A 25,980-nucleotide genomic window follows, 5' to 3' on the forward strand; every position below is an offset into this window, starting at 1 on the left:
ATAGCCTAGCCAGTACATAGGCTCTGGTTGCCTCCTAACCATTGCTATTTGTGCCACCATCTTGGTACTATGCTGGGCCCTGCACCATTTTCCTCCTGGATAAGAATATGTCTGCCTTGTCACCAGTGGCAGCAATGCAAGGCACGGCAATCTGAGCACTTAGTACGGATCCTCACTCCCCTTGTCCCAGGCTCTTCTTTTGTCTGACATGCAAATGCCTAGACTGCACAGTACATAGAGGTGTTGGAAACTGCCCTTAGCTTTATGCTCTCATTGATCCCCTCCAACCTTGCAAATCATAGCCCATCCATGCCTTCTCACCTTCTGCAACTTTTTTCATGTCATCCAGTAAATTCTCTAGTGAGAGTCCACCCAGTGCATTTGGGACCTTCCTCTAAATCTCATGGTTTTACATTTATACTAATGGACCACACAGGTGATCCAAGTTAACTCTCTTAATACATGTCAATTTCTCTGATGATATCCTTTACACCATTACTTCTATCTAATTCTTCATTGGTAAATACATGCATTTATAGTATATATACATAGCGTAGTACCTGCCCTCCGAGAGTCGAGTCAAGAAGCATTTAAGCATCCACTACGCACCAGGACAGCTAGATGGATCGATGAATGGAGCATTGGGCTTCAAGTCAGGAAGAACTGAGTTAAAATCTGATCTCAGGCACTTACTAGCTATGTGACCCTGAACAAGTCACTTAATGTCTGTTTGTCTTAATCTACTGGAGAAAGAAATGGCAAACTACTTCGGTATCTTTGCCAAGAAAATCCCAGGGACAATTTGGTCCACGGGGTCATGAAGAGTTGAGCATGACTGAATGACTCAACAGCAATGACAACAACAGCAATATGTACCAAGACTGTGCTAAATGCTAAGGATAAAAAGAAAGGTAAAATGAGTTCCTGACCTCCAAGAACTCACTATCTAATGGGGTAGACAGCACGCAAGCAACTATGTACAGACAAGACATACAGGGTGTTGTGAAAGTCTTAGTGTGGTTTTAAGCTTAAAACCGCACTAAGACTTTTGCAACATCCTGTATAGAGAATTAATTGCAGGTAATCACAGACAGAAGGAGGACTAGGAAAGGTTTCTTGCAGAAGATTGGATTTTATATTCTAGGAGTTTCTATCCTAAGAAAATTTGCCTCAAACCTTGTAATACAGACACCAGAATACTTACTAATAACACCCTTGGACAGATATTGATCATAAGCTTAGCTTCCCAGTTTATTTTCTCTTCTGATGAAAAGCATTTTTAAATTTTTTACTCTTCCTGATATTACACTAAAACTGATGGTTTGAGTATCCTCATTTGGTTGTAGTACAATGCCTGGTACGAAGTAATTGCTTAATTAATGTTCTACCTATCTATCTATCTATCTATCCACCTATCCATCCATCCATCCATCCATCTATCTATCTATTTATCTACCTATCTATCTAAATATCTATTTAGTTACCTATCTATCTAGCTATCCATCCATCTATCATCTGTCTATCCATCTATCCATCCATCTATCTCTCTACCTATCATCTATCTATCCATGTATCCATCCATCCAGCTATCTATCTATCTATCTACCTATCTATCTAAATATCTATTTAGTTACCTATCTATCTAGCTATCCATCCATCTATCATCTGTCTATCCATCTATCCATCCATCTATCTCTCTACCTATCATCTATCTATCCATCCACCCAGCTATCTATCTATCTATCTATCTATCTATCTATCTATCTATCTATCTATCTATTTATCTATCCATCTACCTATCCTCCTAGAAATTTAGGTGATATCAAGACATTTATAGCTAGTCTGTGTTTTTTCCTTGACTTTAGTAAGAAATTTGACAGAAGTCGTCCCTCAGCTCCTGGATCAGCTGCGCACAGTAGAGCAGAAGAGGCCTGCGAGCAACGTTTCAGACAGCATTCGGAGGATCAGAGAGCTCATTGCACAGACCAGGAGTGTAGCCAGCAAGGTAAAGCATTAGAAGGGAGCAATCAATCCTTTGAGATATTGAGAGCAAAGAGTTTAATTTCATGTCCTTGTACCACTTTCTAGCCTCAGGGTTTAGGGCTGCATGATCTCATATGGACCACAAGGCAAGGGCAGCCTCAGAATCGTTTGAAGAGAAAACTCCTTGCAATTCACTAATTCAGTTGCACTTTTATTTTTAACATTCTTTTTTAATTTTTTTAACTTTAAGTTCCAAATTCTTTCCTTCCCTCCCAATTCCTCCCCACCCACTAAGAAGGTAAGCAATATGATAGCAATTATGCACGTGAAATCATGCAAAACATTTCCATACTAACCATATAAAAAAAAAGCTAGAAAAATAAAGTGAGAAATATACTTTAATTTGCACTCAGAGTTCATCAGTTCTCTCTCTGTGGATGGATAACATTTTTCATCATGAGGCCTTTGGAATGGCTTGGATTATTGTATTGATCAAAGTAGTTAAGTCTTTCACAGTTGATTATTGTTACAATATTGCCATTACTATATACAGTGCTTTCCTGGTTCTGCTCGCTTTGCTTTTCATCAGTTTATATATTTCTTCCCATGTTTTTCTGAAACCATCCCCCTAAACATTTTTATAGCAAGCACAATTGCATGGTGGATAGCTTTTACATCAGGAAAAATATGCCCCTAATATACAGGAACTCTAGAAAAGTCACTTAACCTCTAAGTACTCCAGGAAACTCTATAACATAGTAAATTATATATAAGTTTCTGATCTGCATTAGCAGAGGGGGGTTTCTGCACTGGAAGTTCCCCACACCAATTAAATTACAGTTCTAGACCCCCCCAAAAAAAGTGTGTGTGTGTGTGTGTGTGTGTGTGTGTGTACATATATAGATATATATAAAATAAATATATGATATATTTATGTGATATATAAATATATGATACTTATAAATGTATAATATATAAATATACATGCATATATTATATTTGTATTTATTCCACCAATAATTTGGCTGGATTCAGGTTTCTAAAAATGTCTAAAATTGAAGAAATATGCATATATTAAATATATACTCATATGAATACATTTAATTATATATTATATTTATAAATATCACATATTTTATATGTGTTATATAGAAATATGTGGTATTTATAAGTTATAAATGTATAAACATGTATTTATATGTGCATATATAATATACATTGCTGTATACATATTTATAGTGTAGCAAAGTATTTTTTCAGTTTTAATCTTTCATAGCTTAAAACTACCCTAAGACTTTTGGGATACCCTGTATACCTGAAACATATAGGCTATGTAATGAATCACAACCTCTCAGTGACCTAGTCAACTCTCTAAGACTATAAGTTACAGAGAAGATAATGAGCTGCACTGGTAGACGAGTTTCTTCTTCTAGCAGTTCCCTAAACAAATGAAATCATAAGTCTAGTACCTATTGCTGTCCCTATACCACATTATAGTTATCCTAATTTCTCTGTAGGTTGCAAACCCCATGAGGATGTGGACCTTATCTTATTCATTTTTGCATCATCCTCAGCACCTTTCATTTCGCAAATATTAGACATTCAATAAATGTTTACTGAATTGGTTTGACCTGAATCCAGTGACTTAAGATAGAGGCAAGGAGGAGGAGATGAGAAAAGAAACAATAATTAATATGCAAATTTCCCCAGAGCATTGACTCCTAACATTCACTCAATATCTAACATGAAACAACATTTTAACATATTTTGTGTCTCTAGATTCAAGTCTCCATGATGTTTGATGGTCAGTCAGCAGTTGAAGTCAACACAAAAACTAGCGTGGATGACTTAAAAGCTTTTACTTCCATGAGCTTATACATGAAGCCTCCAGCAAAGGAAGCAATGAAGAATGAGAATGCAGATAGATTCATCTTATATCTTGGAAGCAAAAATGTAAGCATAATCAAGTTTGGTTAATGGGTTTAAGTGACTTGCCCAGGGTCACACAGCTAGTAAGTGGCAAGTATCTGAGGCCGGATTCGAAATCAGGTCCTCCTGATGCCAGGGCCAGTGCTCTGCCCACTGTATCACCTAGCTGCCCCTCAAGTTTTCTTTTAACTAAAGATAAAACATATAAAAGAAAGGTTAAAAAATTTTAATCTTTTTCTGGAACATTATAACGTGCCCTCGATTTAGAGTCAGTAGTCTGGGATCATATCCCAGCTCTGTCTCCTACCTTAGGAAAGTATGACCTTGTATGACCTTGGGAAAGTCACCTGACTTCCCTAGACTTCCATTTTCTTTGCTATAGAATACAGAAGTTTGGACGTATCCTCTATGATAGCGTCTATTGTGATCATTCTAAATCTGTTATCTCTGATCCTATGATTAGATAACCTCCAAGTCCACTTCCAGTTCTTATTCTATGATTCTAAGGCAATGTCTCCAAACATACAAAATTTCTCACCTGGAATGGATTCACCTAAAATGACTGTGAGCTTAGTGACAAAGACCCAATTTGAGACTCAAGAACAAGTAATTGCTTTTCTATGTGTGGTTTTCTGGGGTCACTTTATATGAACTTTTCACTGCTAGCTCTGCGGAGTTCAAATAAATCCTTCAGGGACACAGATCTTCAAGACAACCTCTGTTTGCTCATATTGTATTACCATGAAATATTATATGAAAATGTCTTGAGTTATGCTATCAATCAGCACTAGCTCCTTTGATCAAGCAAACAAAAGCCAGCAGACTTCTGTTCAGCAACTTTATTGAAACACATCTGCAGTTACTCAGCTCTGTTCCCAGGATGTTATCGGAAGGCTGGAGCCAGTTCTAATATAGTCCAAACAAACCTACACGAACAGGGTAGGCTGATCACAACAAATCAGAACTTGGTGCCCCTTCTGAACACTGCCTCTGTATTGGCGACCATGTATTGGAAAAAGAACAGAAAAGGCAGAAGACATGATTTGTTAATATTCCATAACAGCCTCGTTCTTGTTTCAGGGAAAAAGTGATTATATGGGTCTTGCAATCAAGAATGATAACCTGGTATACATTTATAATCTGGGAAACAAAGATGTGGAGATTCCTCTGGACTCTAAACCAGTCAGCACTTGGCCTGCCCACTTCAGTATTGTCAAAATTGAAAGGTAAAGTCAATGTCTGATATAGGTTGTTTTGCCAATGTCATAAAAACCCAGTTTTTTCTTCTTTTTTTAATTTAATTTTTCTGTTACATTTTAAGTTCTGAACTGTCTCCCTCCCTCCCCACCCCACAGTAGAGAAGGCTACCATTTGACACAGATATATGGATGTAGATATATGTGTACATGTATATATGGGTATAGATACATATGTAATTTACATAGATATATATAGATAAAGATAGATATAGTAAAAACCATCATGCATACTTTGATTTATCAGTTCTTTCTTTGGAAGCAGATAGCATCTTCCTTCATAGGTCCTTTGTAGTTGATTTGAGTATTAGAATAGTTCACAGTTATTCTTTGAACAGTATTGTTGTTACTATATACAACATTCTCTTGGTTCTGTTCATTTCACTCTTCATTATTTCATGCAAATTTTTCCATGTTTTTCTAAAATCAGCTTGCTCATCATTTTTTTTTAGTTAGGCTGCCACCTGCTCATCATTTCTTAAAGCAAAGTAGTATTCCAGAGAACCTAGTTTTGTTATATTCTTCTGATTGTAGTAGAACACATAAGTATACTAGTACACACATATACATCCTTCCCTATAAGACCTTCTGTCTAATGACATATAAAGATAGGTGAGAGACATGAGAGAGTTAGGTATGTAAACAGCTAGGTCTCAACTGACAGCTTGGTGATGCAGTAGATAGAGCACCAAGTCTGAAGTTAGGAAGACCTGAGTTCAAATACAGCCTCAGACACTTACTAGCTGTGTGACCCTAGGCAAGTCACTTAACCCTGATCCTGTTTGCCTCAGTTTCCTTATATGTAAAATGAGCTGAAGAAGGAAATGACCAACTACTTCAGTATCTTAGCCAAGAAAGCCCCAAATGGGATCAGGAAGAATCGGACAAGACTGAAATGACTAAACAAGAAGTCCTAACTAGTGCAAATGATGAATCCCATGAAGTAGCCACATGTATTTGAATTTACACTATCTGAAGTTATAATGATATAAAATACAGTCATTGACTATAGCCCAATAGAAATATGCCATGAAAATTTAATTAATGTGTCCACTTCACAGGATTCATTATTTGTACAAATGGGGCTCTAGCTGGTTAGATAGAGAGATAGATAAATAGAACATAGTACATACACACACACACACACACACACACACACACACATACACACACACACACATTTACAAGAAGACAAAGAAAATTCTCAGGAACTTTTTTTTTCTATTTGTATCCTTTACATTTTCTTTCTCTTCCAGTATAAGTATTCTCTTGTGTTCTTATGTCTTTCTCTATTACCTCTTTTATCTTCTTTTTCCTTCCAGAAAAAAAAAAAGCTGAAAGTCACCTACAAATGGGAAACTTCCTATTTATTTAGATTTTAGCTAACAAAACCAATGAATTTATTCCCAAGATATGATGTCTTTTCTTCCCTTCCATTGATTTCTGCAGCTTATGGATATTTATTATTGCTATGCAATTTAATCATTGCCTTTTAACAATGAGGAAAATATCTGCTAAGAATATTTTTACATAAAGAAAGAGACAGACTTTTCTGGTCTTGTTTGGCCAATAAAAGTTGTAAATCATTCCTTGAGGGCGTGAGCAGTTTGTTTTTTTAATCTTTCTATCCTGGGCCTAGTGCAATAGATGACACACAGTATGTGCCTGGTAAATATTTGTTAAATCAAACTCAATTTATTTCAACAGGGTAGGGAAACATGGGAAGGTATTCCTAACAGTCCCAAGCCTGACCAGCACAGCTGAAGAAAAGTTTATCAAGAAAGGAGAAGTCTCTGGTGATGATTCCCTGCTTGATTTGCAGCCAGAAGACACTGTCTTTTACGTTGGTGGAGTGCCACCAAATTTTAAGGTAAGACAAATTGTAACTACTGTATATTTGTCTGAAGGTGATAATGTTTCTTACAAACCTCTTAGCTTTAGAATGATTCTGTTACGAGGTGACTGTAATTTTCATTATAAGCAGCAGCTTGAGAGGCAGCGTCCAGTAAGCTGGCCTCAAGAACAAGATGACAAGTGTCCGTGTCTGACACATAATGAGCAAGACATTCAAGCTCTTATTGTCCCCAGGCTACTCTCTAAGACCACAAGGTGGAAAAGAATTACCAGTCTACATTTAGTTCCTCATTGGGAAGCTCACTATACCAATGGCATCACATGTCTGATGCCCCCAAAAAGAGGCACATTAGTTTGGTGAATAGGACATTGAATCTGACACCTAAAAAACCTTTTTTTTGTTTCATTTTTACTCACTTTATCAGTTGAAGTGCTGTACTTTCAACCCACTGTTAGTGGTTCTATTCTTTGCCAACAATGTAAATTTTAGAATTCAACTAATTTCTACTCAGGGTCTCCATAGGGGATGAAATGTCATATATGATAGTAGTAAGGCTGTCTAGTTTGGCCTGGACCACACAGCATGGCGACATCTTGTTGGAGACACCACAGGCCAGGATCTTGTGCTTAGCTGAGCAAGTTCTGGACTCACTCAGTTTTTCCAGGGATTATAAGACTCTGGGGACTGATTCACCATAACCAAGGCCACCAAAAACTAATTCATAATTAAAATACCCACTTCCTCATGAGGCATATACATTCACTAATTCATGAAATATACATGAAGCAGTTGTTTGATGCAATACCTTGGCATAGGTGCTACAGAAGATATATAAATAAATGACATATACACAGATAAATATAACTTTTAAAGAATATAAACAAAAAACAAGACTCTAAAGTGTCATGTGAGACTTATCAGGGAAATAAATACATGGTCCAAGAATAGGGAAATTAGTTATCTGTATAGGACATTTACTTTTGGAGAGTAGGTTCACTGAGCAGACCAAGTTAAAGATGAAGTTTTCCTTGGCAAGCATGAACTTAGAAGAGGGTTGGATGATGTTGAAAAGATGTTTCCATTAAGCTGAGCAATCAATTCATCAGTCAATTAACAAGCATTTATTAAGTATCCACTCTCCCATATGGCAGGCACTGAGGATACAAAGTCAAAAACTAAGCAGGCCCTGCCTTCGAGGGGCTTGTATTCCATAGGGAAGATAACATGTACACATAAAATATATATAAAATATCAATACAAAATATCAGTAAATACAAAATAGTCATTACTCCTGTGACAGCTAGGTGGCTCAGTAGATAGAGTCCCACGATGAAATGAAGCCTTAGAAACTTACTAACTCTGTGACCCTGGGCAAGTCACTTAACTTTTGCCTCAGTTTCCTCAACTATAAAATGGAGATGATAGTACTTACTTTCCCCATTGCCAGAGGATCAAATAAGATAATATTTATAAAGCACTTGGCTTAATGCCTCACATATAATAGGCATTTAACAAATGCTTGTTTCCTTTCTTTCTGCTCAGATAGCTTCAGTTCTTCCTTTTCTCCTAATAAGAAAAATTCAAATTCTTTTACCTAAAATTCCACCCCTCCACCACCAGGTGCCACCTCACCTTTTCAGTTTTATTACTCCCCCACCAGATACATCCAGATACATACTCTAGACTAACATGCTCTGTGTTCTTCTGTCTCTATGTTAACACTAGTTCCTAGGCCTAGAATGACTAGTGCACATGTCTTTTTTTTGTGTTATAGTGATGATACCAGAAGTATCAAACACACGGCCCACAGGCCAATAGAGCCCACAATATGCCTGAGTGCAGCTGGAGTTAGATTAAGTTGTAACTGGGAAATATTTAACAAAATAAATAAAAATATAGAAAAGCATAGATAATATTTTTTAAAACTAAATCAATATGTGGCCTGCAGGAATCTGTATGTATGGACTAGTGGCCCTCCTTTCCATATGAGTTCAGTCCACAGATCTATACCATCCCTTGACTAGACGTTAAGCTCTGCAAGCACAGGAATTTTGTTGTTGTTGTTGTTGTTGTTGTTGAGTTGTGTCTGATTCTTCATGACCCCATTTGGGGTTTTCTTGGCAAAGATACTGGAGTGGTTGGCCATTTCCTTCTCCAGCTCATTTTACGGATGAGGAAACTGAGGCAAACAGAAGTTAAGTGACTTGCCCAAGGTCATACAGCTTGTATATGTCTGAGATGATATTTGAACTCAGGAAGATGAGTTTTCCTGACTCTAGGCCTATAACTCTATCCACTGTGCTGCTTGGATACAAATCTAGTTCAGGTGCCACCTGTTCTGTGAAGTCTTCCCTGATCACTTCTCCTCACCACCCCACACACCCACACACACAAATAAAAGTAATCTCTTCCTCCTCAAAGTATCTCAAAACACTTTGTACAGATCTCTTGTTTGCCTTTACCACATATTCTCTTGTATCATACATGCTTGTGTACATTTTATTTCTTTCACCTACCAACACCCCATTAGGCTGTAAGCAGCTCTAATAAAGGTTTTTTCTTCTTTATATTCCTAGGCTCTAACACAGTAACTTTAAATAAGATTTGTTTGATCAAAATGAAATAACTGTTTTATTGCAAACTTGTAAGTCTTCCTTCACAAATTAGCACTCTTTGTTCTAAGAACATCTATGACACTAGACTAGGTGGTAGTTTCCTTTTTAAAGAATAAATAGCTTTTCAACAGCACCACCCATAGAGCAACCATCCTTTCTTCATTTGCCCTTGATAGTTCCGCTGGTAATTGCCTTCCAACTCCCTAGGCGTTAAATAATTAAGTCTCATTTCCATCCAGAAGATAAGCATAAAATTTTTAACTGACTGCCCATATTTCCCAGGCAGGAGTTGGAGGAAATATCTAAGAATCAATCAATTAATAAGTAATTATTCAACTCTTAATATATGCTAAGGACTGTGCTTGGCATCAAGGACACAAGATTTTTAAAAAAATTAAATAAGATAAAACCATCCCTGTTCTCCAGGATCTGGGAAACTGGTTGTGTTTTTGTGATATTTAGGCATGTACAGGCTTCACAGAATTTTTCACTTTTCACAAGGTGTTTTAGGATCCCACAACACTCCCACAATCTAGATGTTCATGTCAATAGAAATATTAAGTCTTCTTACTCAACCATCTCTGTTCTAGTGTCTTTATTAGTCCTAGAGTCCCCTGGGAATCCATCACTGAGTCCACAATCCCCCTGCATTGGAGTCCTTAATTGTTGTGTATGTGTGTGTGTGTGTGTGTGTGTGTGTTTTTCATATCCCTTCTCTCTACAACACAGCTCCCTGCTAGTTTGAACCTCCCTGGTTTCATTGGCTATCTGGAGTTGTCCACTTTGAATAATGAGGTGATCAGCTTATACAATTTTAAGCACATCTACAACATGGACCCTTCAAAATCAATACCCAGTGCAAGGTAAGATATGTTTAAAGGTAAAGAGAGCCATGCACAACTACAGAATAGCATAAGAGAGGTCATGTACAAACAGATATTTGGTGTATCCTATCTCCTTCACAAAAGCTAGTTTTGAACTAGCTTAGTAAGAGGTCATGCCTGTCACCTAAAGTTTTTCTTCCTGTGCATGCACAGCAAGATGAGAGAGCTGGACTAGAAATAGTCTAAGATAGCTTCCAGTTTTAAGTATATGATCTCATATTATGAACCGAGAGAAGTGATTATTTCCTCTCTTAAACTAATACCAATCATTGAATTAGGACTAAGATTTTTTTCCCCCATCCTATTTCCTCATTCTCTACTAGGTCAAATCAACCCCTGAAGAATAGCATTGATAATGAAATTGGATTTTAACATTGTCCTCAATCTTGTTCAGACCCCACCCAACTACTGAAGATTAGTTCTGATTAAAGAGTAAAAAGAATTTAATCTGGGTGAATTCTGGCCCATTGTGCTCTACCCAGGGCTTGGGGGGATGAAAGGAGGTTAGAGCCTTTGTCTAGATTGCCCAAGGCTGGGGGTGGTATGGGAGTAAGAATGACATAATTAAAGTCAGGTCCCCCCAACCCCTCATTAGAATAGGTCCACCTCTCATTATAATATTCATTCTTCTCATTAATTGTTAACCAATCAGAGTTGATTGACATTTGTCAGGAACACCCACCCTTCCAAGAATATATAAGTGTCAGGCCACTATGGATTATGAGATGGCCAAATGACCATCCTTTTATTAATTATTCCCTGGTTATAATTAATAAAATGATTAATTACCCAGAAATTATGTCTCTCGAACTTTTTATACATCACAGAACCTAAAAGGAAACAGCCCTGAAACTTAAGAGTTTAATATTCTATAGTTTTACCATTCTCTTAGTTTATGGGGCTGGACAAAACACTCTATTTGGACAAGTCATTTAAGTAACGTTTCTTCCTTTTTACTGTAATGGAAATAGTGGCACCTCACCTAAATTTAATAAGGATCATTAAGAAAATGTACCAGATTAAATAGTTAGCATCTCCCTTGAGTAGAACAAAAGATACATATAATCTTATTTTCTTTGTTTCATTGTTTCTATTTCAGAGATAAACTGGCCTTCACTCAAAGCCGGGCTGCCAGTTATTTCTTTGATGGTTCAAGTTATGCTGTGGTGAGGGACATCACAAGGAGAGGAAAATTTGGACAAGTGACACGTTTTGACATTGAAGTTAGAACACCGACAGCCAATGGATTGGTGCTCCTCATGGTGAATGGGGTAAGTGACAATCCTGCATTTTAATCATGCCATCTCTATTTTTATGTTTTCTTTAATCCACATGAACACAAGTTCTGTAGAGCATTCCCCTTGGGGAAGCGGACTTCGTCATCAAATTGCATTTCAACTTTTTAAGAAAAAGTTGGATTGTTTTTAAGGTAGAAATAACACCAAATAAATTGATTCTTTGAGATAGGTAGAGCATGCGTTATATAGTTTGCTGTAATTTAATGATATCCCCTGAATGCTTCTATGCAGCTAAAACAAAGTCTAGAATGAGTAGAAAAATTTAAAAAATAAGAAGGTATGAGAATAGAACTTAAAATAAAATCAACATTGTCAATCTATTAACAAGCATTTATTAAGCACCTCCTGTGTACCAAGTTCTAATAAAGTTTGGGCAAGGGGATTAAAATATTTTCCAGCATTCCTAAAGAAGCCTGTGATGACCACTGTAGTTTGATGCTTTGCTGGGAATAGGAACGGTGTCACAATACCATGGCTTTACACATTTACTTGAATCTTGCTACTTCTGAATAGCTGAATAGTAAAGGACTGATGCAAAGTGGCTTTGTTTTTAGAACATACGTGGTCAAAATTCACAATAAAATTGTGGTTATTATTATAAACTCAATGCCTTGATGTAATACGCAAGTTCAAATGCTCATTTAATGTTAACCAGTTTATAACATACTGAGAGATTACAAATGTGATTTAGGAATCATTTTATTCTTAATTCTCAGTCGTCTCTTTCTGTTCTTTTTTCTTTCGCTGTAGAACTTCTTATCAACGACTAGTTTTTCATTTATTGGTTTTAATGTTCTCTTCAGTGTGCCTTTGATTTCACTAGTTCCTATTTTATCTTTGATGGGTAAAACACATTGCCTAATGCCTTAATTTGAGTTTTAAAAAATCACCTTCAAAAATACAAGATGGGGGAGACATTGTTAGACAAGTGGTGAGATTTAGTGGACTGAAAACTCAAAATGAGGCAGCAATATATGATGGTAGCCAAAAAAATCTAACGTGAACTCCATTTATATTGAGAGGCATGGCTTCCAGGAACAAGTAAGTGAAAGGAGCCTTATACTCTGCCATGATTCAACATGGTCTTTATATTGTGTTCAGTTCTGGGCACCATATTTCAGTGGAGACATTGATAAACTACAAAATGTCCAGAAGAATATAACTAGGTTGGTGAAGGGCCTTGAGTTCATTTCATGTAAGGGCTGATTAAAGGAACTGGGGATGTTTAACCTATTGAAGAGATTACTAAGGTTGAGATGTGATAGCTGTCTCCAAATACTTGAAGGGCTATATTGAAGAAGTGGATTAGACGTGTTGTTTGCCCCTGGAGGGCAGAAATTTGCAATAAGGCTAATTTAGGCTTGACATCTGGGGGAAAAAAATTCCTAATAATTAGAGCTATACAAAAGTGTAATGAATTGCCTCAGGAGGTTCTCCTAATTAAAGGTCTTCTGAGAGAGAGTATGGCCAACTTCATGTTGGGTATTTTATAGTGGGAGTTCTGTGTAGATTTGGAATAGACTACTATGTGGTCTGTGAGATTCCTTCCAACTCTACCATGCTATGATTCTATGATAATTCTGAAACTTTACCTGAAAAAAAAAAGCACTTAAGTCCATAGACTTCAATTTACCCAGTTTTCAGGGAATGAAAATGATCAACCTAATTCATTTAAGTTCCAAAACTCTTCCCATGGATTCATTTAATAGAGTGATGAAAACAAGAGCAGATAGTGGTTTTCAGTCACTAGTACAATACATTGTCATTTGAAGAAAGATTATATTAAATTAGGAAATAGCTGTTGCTTCACAGATGGTTTGGTAGAAATAGTTTTACAAGACATACAAGGGCTTGCCATGATTTATCGAATTCAGTCATAACTATGTCCCCATACAAGTCCATTATCTCATTTATCAATATTGCTTTGTGTCCACAGAGTACATTTTTCAGCCTGGAGATGAGGAATGGCTACCTGAATGTGTTTTATGACTTTGGGTTCAGCAATGGCCCTGTGCATCTAGAAGACTCCCAGAAGAAAGCACCAATTAATGATGCAAAATACCATGAGGTAATAATAACCGAGGACATAGCTCCACATTTTGATTCATTACTTGAGATATCTGTCCTTATAAGCAACTTGTCCTACTAATGAAATGGATTGGACTACTCCATTAAGGCACAAAGTCAATCATTCACCATTTATCCAATACCAGTACCCTAGTTCCTAAATGAGGATTGATAGCTTTCATAAAAGAGGCATTATTGGCATAATATCTTGTTGATTAAAGAGTTTGTGTCAGCTCTAAATACAATTCATCAAAACATCAATCAATCAATCAACAAGCTTAAGCTGTTTGAGAGTAGACATTATTTAATTTTTTTTTTAGTCTTTGTATCGCTGGCACCTAACACAGTGGTTGGCACATAGTAGGTGCTTAATAAATTCGTGTTGATTGATTGAAGTTTTGATGAGCCATATTTACAGAATTCCCCTTAAAATCTTTGATCTATGGATTGAAAGAAATAACAACATTGATGAGGATGATGATAATAACTAATACTTATATGGCACTTTAAGGTTTACATTTACATATCACTGTGAGATTTGAGGCAACTAGATGACATAGTACATAGAGCTCTGACTTGGTTTCAGGAAAACCTGAGTTCAGTTCTGGCCTGAGAAATTACTAGTCTCTGACTCATGGCAACTCATTTAATTTCTATTTGCCTCAGTTTTTTCATCTGTAAAATGGGGTTAATAATAGCACCTACTTCCCAGGGTTGCTGTGAGGATTAAATGAGAGAATATTTGTAAAGAACTTTGCAACTTAAAACATTACATAAATGCTGTTGTGGTTCAGTCATGCCTGACTCTTCATGACCCCATTTGGAGTTTTCCTTGGCAAAGATACCAGAGTCGTTTGCCATTTCCTTCTCCAGTTCATTTTACAGATGAGGAAATTGAGGCAAAGAAGGTTAAATGATTTACCCAGGGTCACTAGCAAGTGTCTGAGTAAATGTCTGAGTCTAGAATTGAACTCAGGCAGATGAATCTTCCTGACTCCAGGCCCAGTACTCTATCCACTGTACCACCTAGCATGTAAATGCCAGCTCATAGCAGTACAGAATACTTCATGTGTATATATGTGTGTATCATAATATCTACCAGTTATTAATATCAGCTCTGTCTTCAATGTAAGCTGTCTTAGAACTATTTGTCTTAATGGAGCTCTTAAAATGTATGTCATGAGGGTTTTCAAGTTCAGTCAGCTTTGGGAAAAGCTTGCAGTTAGGGAATGTCATTCCTTTTAATTTCCAGGTTCTGTTTTTAATAAAAGAGGAAAGCATTAGCAACTTTGCTGGCTTAGGAATAATTACTAAGTCAGAAGTGATGGTTACCATGCAACCAAGAAGCAAACAGCTTACAGCTGTCATCTAGGGCCCAGCAGGGAGAATAGTTTTCTACCACCTCACCAACCAACTTCACTCTGCATGGAAACCTTATTAAGCCCATTTTCCAGTGAATAAACTTATGACTCAGAAGGACCATAGAGGAGATGGCATGTCCTATGGTAGAACTGCCTCATGTGCACCTGTATCAGTTTCTTTCTTACCATGTCACCATTTCCACCCTCATACCCAACACACACACACACACACACACACACACACACGTGTTTTCCAAAACTGGCCCCAGTTATACACATTCACAGTGATTTGATGAATAGCCCCTACCATCACTGCCATAGTCAGCAAGCATTTATTAAATGCTTACAATGTTGTTGCCCAGTAGCATCTGACTTCATGGATTTATTTGGGGTTTTCTTGACAAAGATACTGGAGGGGTTTGCCATTTCCTTCTCCAGCTCATTTTACAGATGAAGAAACTAAGGCAAACAGGGTTAAGTGACTTACTCAAGGTCACACAGCTAGTAAGTGTCTGCGAGGCCAGATTTGAACTCAGGTAGATGAGTCTTCCTGACTCCAGGCCGGGCATTCTATCCACTGTGCCACTCAGAGCCAAGTACTATGCTAAGTGCTTGGGCTACAAAGAGAGGCAAAAGCAGGTACATGCCCTCAAGGAGCTTGCATTCAAATGGAGAAGGCAACCCATGAATGACTAGGTTTATTCAGAGTATCTGCCTAGCAGATGGAAGGTGGGGGGGGGGAGTGATAAACATTTCCCTATCTTTTGTACAAATACTTACACAAACTACATGCTGTTATTCCTTTCAGATTTCTATCATCTACCACAATGATAAAAAGATGATTTTGGTAGTTGACAGACGGCATGTGAAAAGCATGGATAATGAAAAAATGAAAATACCTTTTACAGATATATACATTGGAGGAGCTCCTCCAGAAGTCTTACAATCCAGGTGAGTCCTGTGGTTAAATCAGTATCTGTTCACATACTGGGCAAAATACAAGATGATTCATACACAGTGTGGATCACCTATCACCTGGGCTACTGAAGTAGCCTCCTCACTGGTCTCCCTGCATTCTCAAGTCTCCTATAGGTACCAAGGTGATTTTCCTAATGTTCAGATCTAACCATGTCTCTCCACTACTCAATAAAGTCCAGTGGTTCCCTGTTGTTTGTAGGATCAAATATAAACTCCTTTGTTTAACTGTTAAAGCCTTTCACCACCTGGACCCAGTCTAGCTTTCTGGTTTGTTGTTGTCCTTTGCTCTTGAAGAGATCAAAATGACCTCAGTATGTTGGAGTCAAGGTACAGTGCATCTGACTGTAGCTGAGCAGACCAGTAAGAGCTTGGGAGTCTCTACTGCAGGTCAGGCACAAAGAATCCCATATGAACCTTTGGAGTGGAGATGTCTCTGAATTAGCACATCTCACATTTCTTTTGAGCTATGGTGATTGTGCTTTGATTGTAGAGCACAGCACCTTCTTTGATGAGGGCACTCCATGCTAGGCAGTCCTGTGCCAGTGTCTCCCATGTCATGCAATCAATTCCAAAGTTCTTCAGAGAGACCTTGAAAGTATCCTTGTATCACGTCTTCTGACCTCCATGTGCGCACTTGCCTTGTGTGTGTTCTCTATAAAAGTCTTTTAGATGAACATATCACTAAACATTACTCTCCTTCTTTTACTTTAGATCCAACTGGCCTTCTTACTGTTCCTTGCACTCAGAACTCCTCATCTCTGTGCCTTTACAGGGGTATCTTCCATGCCTAGATTGTACTCACTTCTCATCTCTGGCTTTCTTTAAGACTCAGCCCAAGTACCATCTTCTAATGAACTCTTTCCTTCCCCTACCCCAGCTGCTAGTGCCATAACTCCCTAAACTACCTTGTATTTATTTTATATATATATATTTGCTGACATTGGTCAGTATGGTACGACAGTCTAGGAAACTTGCCCTGCCATCATTTTAGATGCACTGAAGTACTTGAAAAGAACCACTGAAAGTAGCTTACCATCACAGGAACAAAACAAGGTCACTTGGTAGTTTCTAAAGTTTGATACTAATGGACCTTCTTTAATTAGTGATCTTTGGGGTTCTTTAATAATGTTACTGCTATAATAATCCCTCAAAACACGCAAATCACAGGGTTATAAGAGAAATTATTATTAAGTAATAAATTCTTGAGAAGATCCCTGACTTTTCCCAAAAACTCACCCCACCTGGACCATCTTATGTAGGTGGAGTTGTTGCCCCACCAACTAGAAAACCTTATAAAGAATATAATCTAAGATGAATTCTGGCCCATTGTGTTTCTTTGTGGCAGGTTTGGGTAGCGGAGGGAAGGTAGATCTTTTGCCTAGATTACCTGAGGCTAGGAATGACTGAGACCCAGACTGAGGTCTGGGAATGAGAATGATCAGTCATTGTCCCCCTGCCCCTCATTAAAATAGCTCCACCTCTTATTATAATATCCATTCTTCTCATTAATTATTAACCCATCAGATTTGATTGCCACCCTCAGCAACACTCACTTTTCCAAGGACATATAAGTGTTGATTGGGTTCTATGAGGGGTCTTTGACACTTGAGAGTTCCGCTGACTCCTTTTATTAATTATCTGCTAGCATGATTAATAAAGCGGTATCTCTCAAACTTTTGATACATCAGAGTTGGAAGAGACCTCAGCAGTCATCTACTCCAACCTACATTTAAGCAGGAATCCCTTCTACAATATCATTAACAAGTGGCCTCAAAGCTGCCATTTGAAACCTCCAGTCATGGAAAATCTACCACCTGCTGAGATGCCCATTCTATGAGAGAACTCAAACTGTTAGAAAGTTTTTCCTTACATAGAATTAAAATCTTCCTCTCTGTAACTTGTCTCCTTTGCTCCTAGTTCTGCCCCCCAAGGTCCAAGCAAATTAAGTCTAATTTATTCTCCTGGCTAAAACATCCCTAATTTCTTCAACCAATGTTCATATAACATGGTCAATAGTCTTCACACTGTCTTAGTGGCCCTTCTTTAGAATATTTCGGGTCTAGTCTCATCAGGGAAAAATTTTAGCAAAGCTAGCATTTATTTCATTCTTAACTCTATCCCTCTTTTAAGACAACATAATATTGCTTTTTTAGTTGTCAGTCCACACAATTGCATCATATTAATCTTTAGAGAAGCACTGGGAGATAAAACTGATGAGGTAGGTTGGGACAATTCTAAAATTTCCACTATGAGTGACGAGAGAGCGGTGACACCACTGAAAGAAACAAAGTCAAGATGAAGAAGTGGTCTATGGGAGAAAAGTGATGAGTTCAACTTTGGCTATATTGAATTTGTAAAGTAATAGTATTATGTAACTTCAGATTAATTTAAAATTCTAAATTATCTTTTAAATTCTATATTTATAGTTCTATTCAAACTCAAGATTGGTGTAGATGATCAAATGACACGTGGTCTAAAGATTAAAGACACCTCAAATTCTTTCTACACTTTAGAATCAGTTTTATAAACACATTTACTTTACTGAGAGACAGATAAGAATTATGTCATTTAAAAAACAACTACCCTAGGGGCAGCTAGGTGGTACAATGGATAGAGCACCAGCCCTGGAGTCAGGAGGACCTGAGTTCAAATCTGGCCTTAAACACATAACACTTACTAGCTGTGTAACTCTGGGCAAGTCACTTAACCCCAATTGCCTTGCCAAAAAAAAAAAAACACACAACCCAGTGGTATGTCTTATGTGAGGATAAAATTAGAATAACTGAATTTAAACTGATTTTCTTTTTTTCAGTAATATAAAAGTACACCTTCTATTAGATGTCAACTTCAGGGGCTGCATGAAGGGTTTCCAGTTCCAAAAGAAGGATTTCAATTTATTGGAGCAGCCAGAAACTTTGGGAGTTGGTTATGGTTGCCCAGAAGACTCACTTGTAAGTATTAATCAATATGCCAGAAAGAAGTTAACATCACTGATTTATAGGACAAGTACATTTGTGAGTCCTCAGTCTACCTCCTCTGTAACAGCATACAGACTCTGGGTTCCCTGCTACTAATAATAGTTGGTTTTCCTAGCTAGAAATAGAATCATGGAGCCAGAACAAAACCTTGGAAATCATCTGTTCTGTTTTCAAAAGAAGGAGCTAAAGTATCAGAGATTAATTCAAATATTTACTTTGGGGAACCTACTCTTCCTCCTTTTGGAAGCTTTTAGAAGCAGAATATCTAATCTTACCCATGTGTAAGCCCTACTACTTCCACTCACAATCTGAAGCAGCTGAATTCTATCTCTAGAATTAACTCCTAAGTAGAGCCAACATGCTGTGGCAACGCACCTACCTATAAACATACTTATTCCATCAGACTAGTAAGTTTCTTAGGACAGCCACCTTCACACAATCTAGCACAACACCTTACACATAGCCAATATGCAACATTGAAGTTGTTGAATGAATAATACATTTATGATTTGACATGGCTTTTATTTTGAATATGATAAAATCCAGTTGAATTGGTGAGATCTGCATAGCTACAAATATTCCAGAAAACAACTGATAAAGCCCGGAATCAGGTATATATGATGTCTTACAGTACATTACCTTCAAAACCTGTAACATCTCTGGTTTAGAATGCTGCCAGGCAACAAGAAGGATTAGAAACAAACCAACACTTCAAAATACTTTTAGTCCTTGACATGATTATGAAGTTCTAGTTTAAAAATTCCCAGAGCAAAAATGTACCCTGAGAGTTCTTATTTTCATATCCCAGTCATTTTCAGCATGCGATCTGACTATCCATATTTGTTATGAGGGTTTTTTTCCCCCAGTGGGAGGAGGGAGAAAAAATAAATGCTCATTAATCAGAAAAAAATACATAATCTGAATCCAAGTCACTGGATATACTAGAAGAGGCCTTTTGTTTCCAAGAAAGAGAAATCTCTGCAACATTAGCTGTCCAAATAGAGTGGGAAAGGTTACTCCGAAGGAGTGGTCTCACCTCCCATGAACAATTAAGTCTTCTAGCCAGATCAATAGGCCTACGTGCTGGAAGATTTAAGAACTGAGATCTGACCACCAATCAACAGTTTCAGTCCTATGCATTCCCTGAGTGATTACCTCATACATAGCATGGTAATATAGTTATCCCTTCCACAACCCGATTTTCCCCATTGCAGTTTTGATATATCACAGGTTGGCATAAGAAATTAAATAGAAAGTTGGGAGGAGTCTTGTGGAAGCAGCAGATGACATGCAAAGCCCAGCAGACAACACAGAAAAAGTTTAGAAACTCAGAAATGAATAAAATATATGTATAGTATTATATAATATCAACATATTTTATCTCTTAATACCATAATAATTCAGATTTCTCTGATACAAAGGAAGGGCCCCAAAATTTAACACAGATTTTCCAGATCACAGGGGCACTGTGGCCCCATCTACATGGAAAGGAATAACTGTAATCTAGTTTGGAGTACTGTCAAAGAAACGGGTACAATAGTCCTAGCCCTCAGAGATCTTCTTTGCATACCCCATACTATCACAATCACCTCTTCCTTCTTTTCCTGTTTACTCATGTCCTGCTTCTTCCCTTTCCTAGATCTTTCCTTTGGGTTATGTCTCCTCCAACACAGGAAAAAAAAACAAACATCTCTAAAAGTCTAGATCAATTCATCTGAATGTTTCAAATGTTCCTTGAGAGTTTATATTCTATGTAACCCAACCAGCATGTCTCTCTCTAGTATCTCATATAGGACTAAGTCTAAAGAAATGTCATCTCCCCTATTAGACCATGAGCTTCTTGACCACAAGGACTGCTATGTGTTTTCTTTGTATCCCTGGTGTTTAGCACAGAACCCAAAACATAATTAGTGATTAATAAATGCTTGTTGATTAATTGATGATTGGTAACAGAAATTAAGAAAATATGAGTAAAAAAAATAAAAGAGACAACATATTCATTTCTTAAGCTACTCAATGTTGTAAACTGGCCTTTTCAGAATGTTTTGACATGTTGTGCCCCAAATTCATATTGCTGGCATGCCCCTTTCATTTCTATTTATTCCATTTACTATATAATATATTTAATGAAAAATAGATTATATCCTTCTATAGCCTGTAATCTTTATTTAGCAAAATCTGTCTTCACATCAAGGTCACATTTCTTCCAGGACTCTGGGAAGCATTTTAATTAAGCAGGTTATGTAGCTATTTTTGCTCAAATGCTTTTTCGACAGGCTTCAATATGTCTAAATGTTATTGTAAACTGACTAGGGAAAATGGGAATGTTTTCACATGAAAATTATAATCTTTACAACCTAAAAAAGTAGCATTGGTCTTAGCATTTCTTAATTGTTTTAAAACTACAGCATGCCCTATGTGTATTCTTTAATTGGCACGCAGATATCCCGCAGAGCATATTTCAATGGACAGGGTTTCATTGCTTCAAGCCAGAAAATATCTTTCTTCGATGCCTTTGAAGGAGGTTTTAATTTCCGGACATTGCAGCCCAATGGAGTACTACTCTATTATGCTGCAGGGGTGAGTATTTGCTTTTACACAACACTGGGGGAAACGCCTCGTCCTAATTGCCACATTGATTCCAAAACAAAAATAACAACCTCAAGCTAGTAGTAAATTCAGATTAATTTTAAATCTAAAGCATTTATGTTTAAATAAATGCATATCCTGCCCAGTTTCAGAAAGCAGGTGCAATACATACAAAATGTGAACTAAATACACCAATTTTACAATACATTTCAAGAGCAAGTAGATATATACTATAGCTTAGAAGAAATCAAAAGGAATGCATATATGTGTCCTGGCCTGCTATAGAGTACTCGAGACCAGCTTAAGGAAATAGTCTATTTCTGCAACAGAATAGTGCGACAGCTACAGATAGCTCATGACCCCTTATTGAGGCTTCACTATATACAATGCACAGTGAGGAGATAGGGGTGATTCAGTTCTCATGTACACTCCCTATATATGCAGCATCCCCAGTGAGTTCAATACAAATATATCATATCTGCAGACAAGAAAAATTTGACCAGAAGCACTTAGTGTGAGTTCTGCTACTGAGATAAGGTCTTTTCATGTCACAAGTGGTAGAATCTTCTTTGTTCCAGAAAGCAGCTTCCACTAAGGACTCAGTAGGGGCTGATATGACTGATGAGTAAGGAAGGACAAAGCAAGCTGAATCTTATCTTTTTGATTCACTGTTTCCTTTCTTCTGTTTTTTCATGGCGTTCCTAAAGGATAAACATTCAAGGAAAGCCAAAAAGAAAATATCTGTTACAGCAGAACTACTGTATCCTGTTAATGTTAGAGGGTAGCACTCATTCGATAGGCTAACCAAGTCATATCAGAAAATTACTACTTGTATTTAATACATCTTAGGGGATGTGATTTGACCTGGAGCATATTCAAACCTGTATGATGACAAATTGTGAGCATAGAACCACATTGCCTATAAATAACTAGTGTGGGAATTCCAGAGGCAGCATGGCTTATTAGACAAAGAAGCAAGCCTCAGAGTCAAGAAGACCTGGGTTCAAGTCCTCCACTCTAACACATTGTCTGTGTGACCCCAGAGAGACTCTCTAAGGCTATGACGGGCACTGGACATAGGATCAAGAAAACATGATTTCAAATTCTACTTCAGACACATAATTAATTTTGTGACCCTGGGCAAGTCATTAACTTCTCTGAAAATCTCATTCCATAATGTACATATCAACAAGAAAAATCATAATTCACATGTATAAGGCTCTTTAAGTTTCACAAAGCACTTCCTTCATGACAACAGGGTAGATAGCGTGATTATTACCCCTATCTTACAGATGAGAAAAATGAAATGTAAAAGTAGTTAACTGCCTTGCTCATGGTCACAAAACTGAAGTTAGTCAGTACTGAAACCAGTCTCCTGACCCCAATTCCAATGTTCTTTCCAATGAAACATGCTGCCTCTCAAATTTTGTACATAAAGAATTAATAAAATAGAGAAAAAAATGTATTCTGCATAACCAGAGCCCTCAAAGCATTGGGTTAACCTATATGTTGTATAGCAGCTCCAAATAACAAAATACAATATTCCATCCCAAGATTATTACTGTTGTAAGTACTACAAAAAACAAAAGAGGAACAAAGCTCTGAAAGGCATGATTGTCAAGGACTGGGGACTTCTTAGACACAGGGAAAATTCTTATGTGTCAAGAGACATAGCTCAGATCTCTATGCCTGAGTCTGAGTCCAAGACCAAGAAAAGGGGAGCCAAACTGCTTAACAAAGGGTGGAATTAGCAGCTGAGGCTAGTCTTACTAAGCTGAAATCAAAGACCATGGATCTGGATGGAAAGACCAAAGATCATGGATCTGGAAGGAAGGTGATGGTAACACAGGGAATCTGAATTAGATCACTAAAGTGAAGTCATGAACACATCATCAGAAGGAATAGGCGATGAATTGCAGTTCAAAATCGCAGACTAGAACACGTTAAGGCCAGATACAAAGATCAGCGACAAAGAGGAGAGCACATAGAAGCCATGACACCCAATTGTACCTGATAGTGTTATCTGTGACCAAGGGGGCTTGACGCTATGGCCTCTGGGAAAATATAAATGAAGGGTTCACAATAGGGAGAGGATCCAGAGTTGGGAAAGTTTTGCAAAGAAAAAGAGAACTGCTTCGTGGTGACTACCATTTCCAAGATGACATGGAGCTGGTCACCACCTTAACTCCTTCCTTACCAAAAATTTCCAATTGGCAGAATTATTTTTCCCCATGGATATCTGGCTCCAATTTTATCATGGAAGTCAGCAGAAAATTAAGACATCCTTTAACTTTGCATTCAGTTTTCTTGTGATCCATCTGTTCTAGTAACACTTTGAAAAAAATTACATAACTTATAAATTGTATCCATAGCTGGACCCCCTATTTAGACTCCTCTGCTTGTTTTTCAGTCGGATATATTCTCCATTTCCATGGATAAGGGAACAGTGATATTGAATGTAAAGGGGATCAAAGTTCAATCAACAGATAAACAGTACGATGATGGTCAGTCTCATTTCATCATTGCCTCTATATCACCCACAAGGTATAATATTTTAGTGTTTTTTTACTATTCTGCCATGTTTTCTTTTTGCCCTTGAAATATTGGTAATAAACTACAAGCAAATCTATTGCACATAGATGGCTTATTGTTCTACTATCTAATGTAAAGAATGCACCTCTGATCTCCATAAGTTCAGAGAAATAAAAGCCAAATTGACTTCTTTTTAAAGGTATGAATTAATTTTGAGATCTGTTAATATATATATTTAAATTAAATTACTAAAATTCAAAAATATCAGAATATAGAATCTTTGGTGGAATCCTTAAAACATACAGATAAGTTCCTCCCAACTTTCTAAGGCCTTTTAACCCTCTGAGCACTTTTGAACATGGAAGGTAGACATTCCATGAATATGCACTAAGTGAATAAACAAAACATTTAGAGTCTACATTTAATTATCAATTAACCCATAACTGTGGTTCATCGTAAAATCTTTAATTGCTGATCTTCAAGCTAGGAATTTCTGAATTTGTTTTTTGAAAGAATAAAGAAAGTCTTTAGATTAAAAAATGGAAACCATAGTGACTAGAAATCAGTTCTGGAAATAACTGCTTTCTCCTGGGTCTACTCCAGCACTAGTTTAAAAGACACATCTTCCTGTACTCCCGTAATTAAAATCCACCCAAAAGGTTTTATTTACATGATCAGCTAAAGAACTGTGAATGGTCTCCCAGCCAATATTAGTCAGAAAATGGCCAAAAAGTGAATGAGTGTGTTCTGTTTGTCTCACAAATTCCAAAGGAGGATAGCATTGTACCTAAAATCTTTATCTTTATTGGCTTACTTTACTTTTCAGCCTTAGCTTGGGGCAGGAAGAAAAAGGGATTGATTCTTTGAATAATGCAAAGCAAATAATTGATGATCTAACTCAACAGGATAACTGTGCTACATATAAAAACCTAGAGATAATAATATACGTCAGATATCCTACTCTGACCTGCCAAGTGATTCTTCTTCTCATTGCCTGTAGTCCTAGTTAATATTGCATTAAACTGTTCTGAATCACTGACATTTCTTCTTGGTATTAAATATAATTAGAGGCAGAATAACAAAGCGGGTTGAGGGCTAGTGTTGGAGTCAGGAAGAGAGGTTCAAATCCCCCTGTCAAGACATGCTGTCATGTGATCCTGGACAAGTCACAATCTTGGGGATAGCTAAGTGATACAGTAGACAGAATACTGGACCTGGATTTGGAAAGACCTGGGTTCAAATCCTGCCTCAGACATTTACTAGCTGTGTAGTCAGTCTGCCTCAGTCTCCTCATCTATAAAATGGGGATAATAGTACCTACCTCCCAGTGTTGGTGTGAAGAAAAAAATGAGATTATATTTGTAAATTGCTTTGTAAAACTTAAAGCACTATATAAATGCTAGTTGTTATTATTGGTGTTACTATTATTATTAAAACCTCTTAGTGCCTCCAGGCACCTCTCCAATACTATAACTTATAAAAGAGTTGCAGATTTGCATTGAGAGTTTCCTTAATGGAAGTTGCCTACAGCAACTAAATGATCAGGTCCAAAAAAAATAAGTAACAGTTCCTCATATTAACATATGGTTACAGATAACCATATGGTTATTTAAACTATGGTTATATGAACCATGTAACTATGGTTCAAGGTTATA

At 37.2% G+C, this 25,980-nt stretch overlaps 1 protein-coding gene across 4 annotated transcripts in view; it reads left to right on the forward strand.

The window, feature by feature from the left end:
- The window catches only part of LAMA4 (laminin subunit alpha 4), a 191,674-nt gene that overhangs the window by 143,816 nt on the left and 21,878 nt on the right, over nt 1–25,980 (forward strand). For all 4 annotated transcript variants that reach the window (XM_021008155.2, XM_021008153.2, XM_078155186.1 and 1 more), the window contains exons 18-28: nt 1,866–2,005; nt 3,763–3,936; nt 4,993–5,138; nt 6,876–7,038; nt 10,368–10,501; nt 11,622–11,793; nt 13,757–13,888; nt 16,057–16,199; nt 19,039–19,177; nt 21,647–21,784; nt 24,204–24,337. In XM_021008155.2, coding sequence (XP_020863814.1) covers nt 1,866–2,005; nt 3,763–3,936; nt 4,993–5,138; nt 6,876–7,038; nt 10,368–10,501; nt 11,622–11,793; nt 13,757–13,888; nt 16,057–16,199; nt 19,039–19,177; nt 21,647–21,784; nt 24,204–24,337 — 1,615 coding nt within the window. The remainder of the gene's footprint in view (nt 1–1,865; nt 2,006–3,762; nt 3,937–4,992; nt 5,139–6,875; nt 7,039–10,367; nt 10,502–11,621; nt 11,794–13,756; nt 13,889–16,056; nt 16,200–19,038; nt 19,178–21,646; nt 21,785–24,203; nt 24,338–25,980) is intronic.

This window comes from Phascolarctos cinereus, unplaced genomic scaffold (assembly GCF_003287225.1).
Source record: "Phascolarctos cinereus isolate Bilbo 61053 unplaced genomic scaffold, phaCin_HiC Scaffold_5;HRSCAF=322, whole genome shotgun sequence".
NCBI lineage: Eukaryota > Metazoa > Chordata > Mammalia > Diprotodontia > Phascolarctidae > Phascolarctos > Phascolarctos cinereus.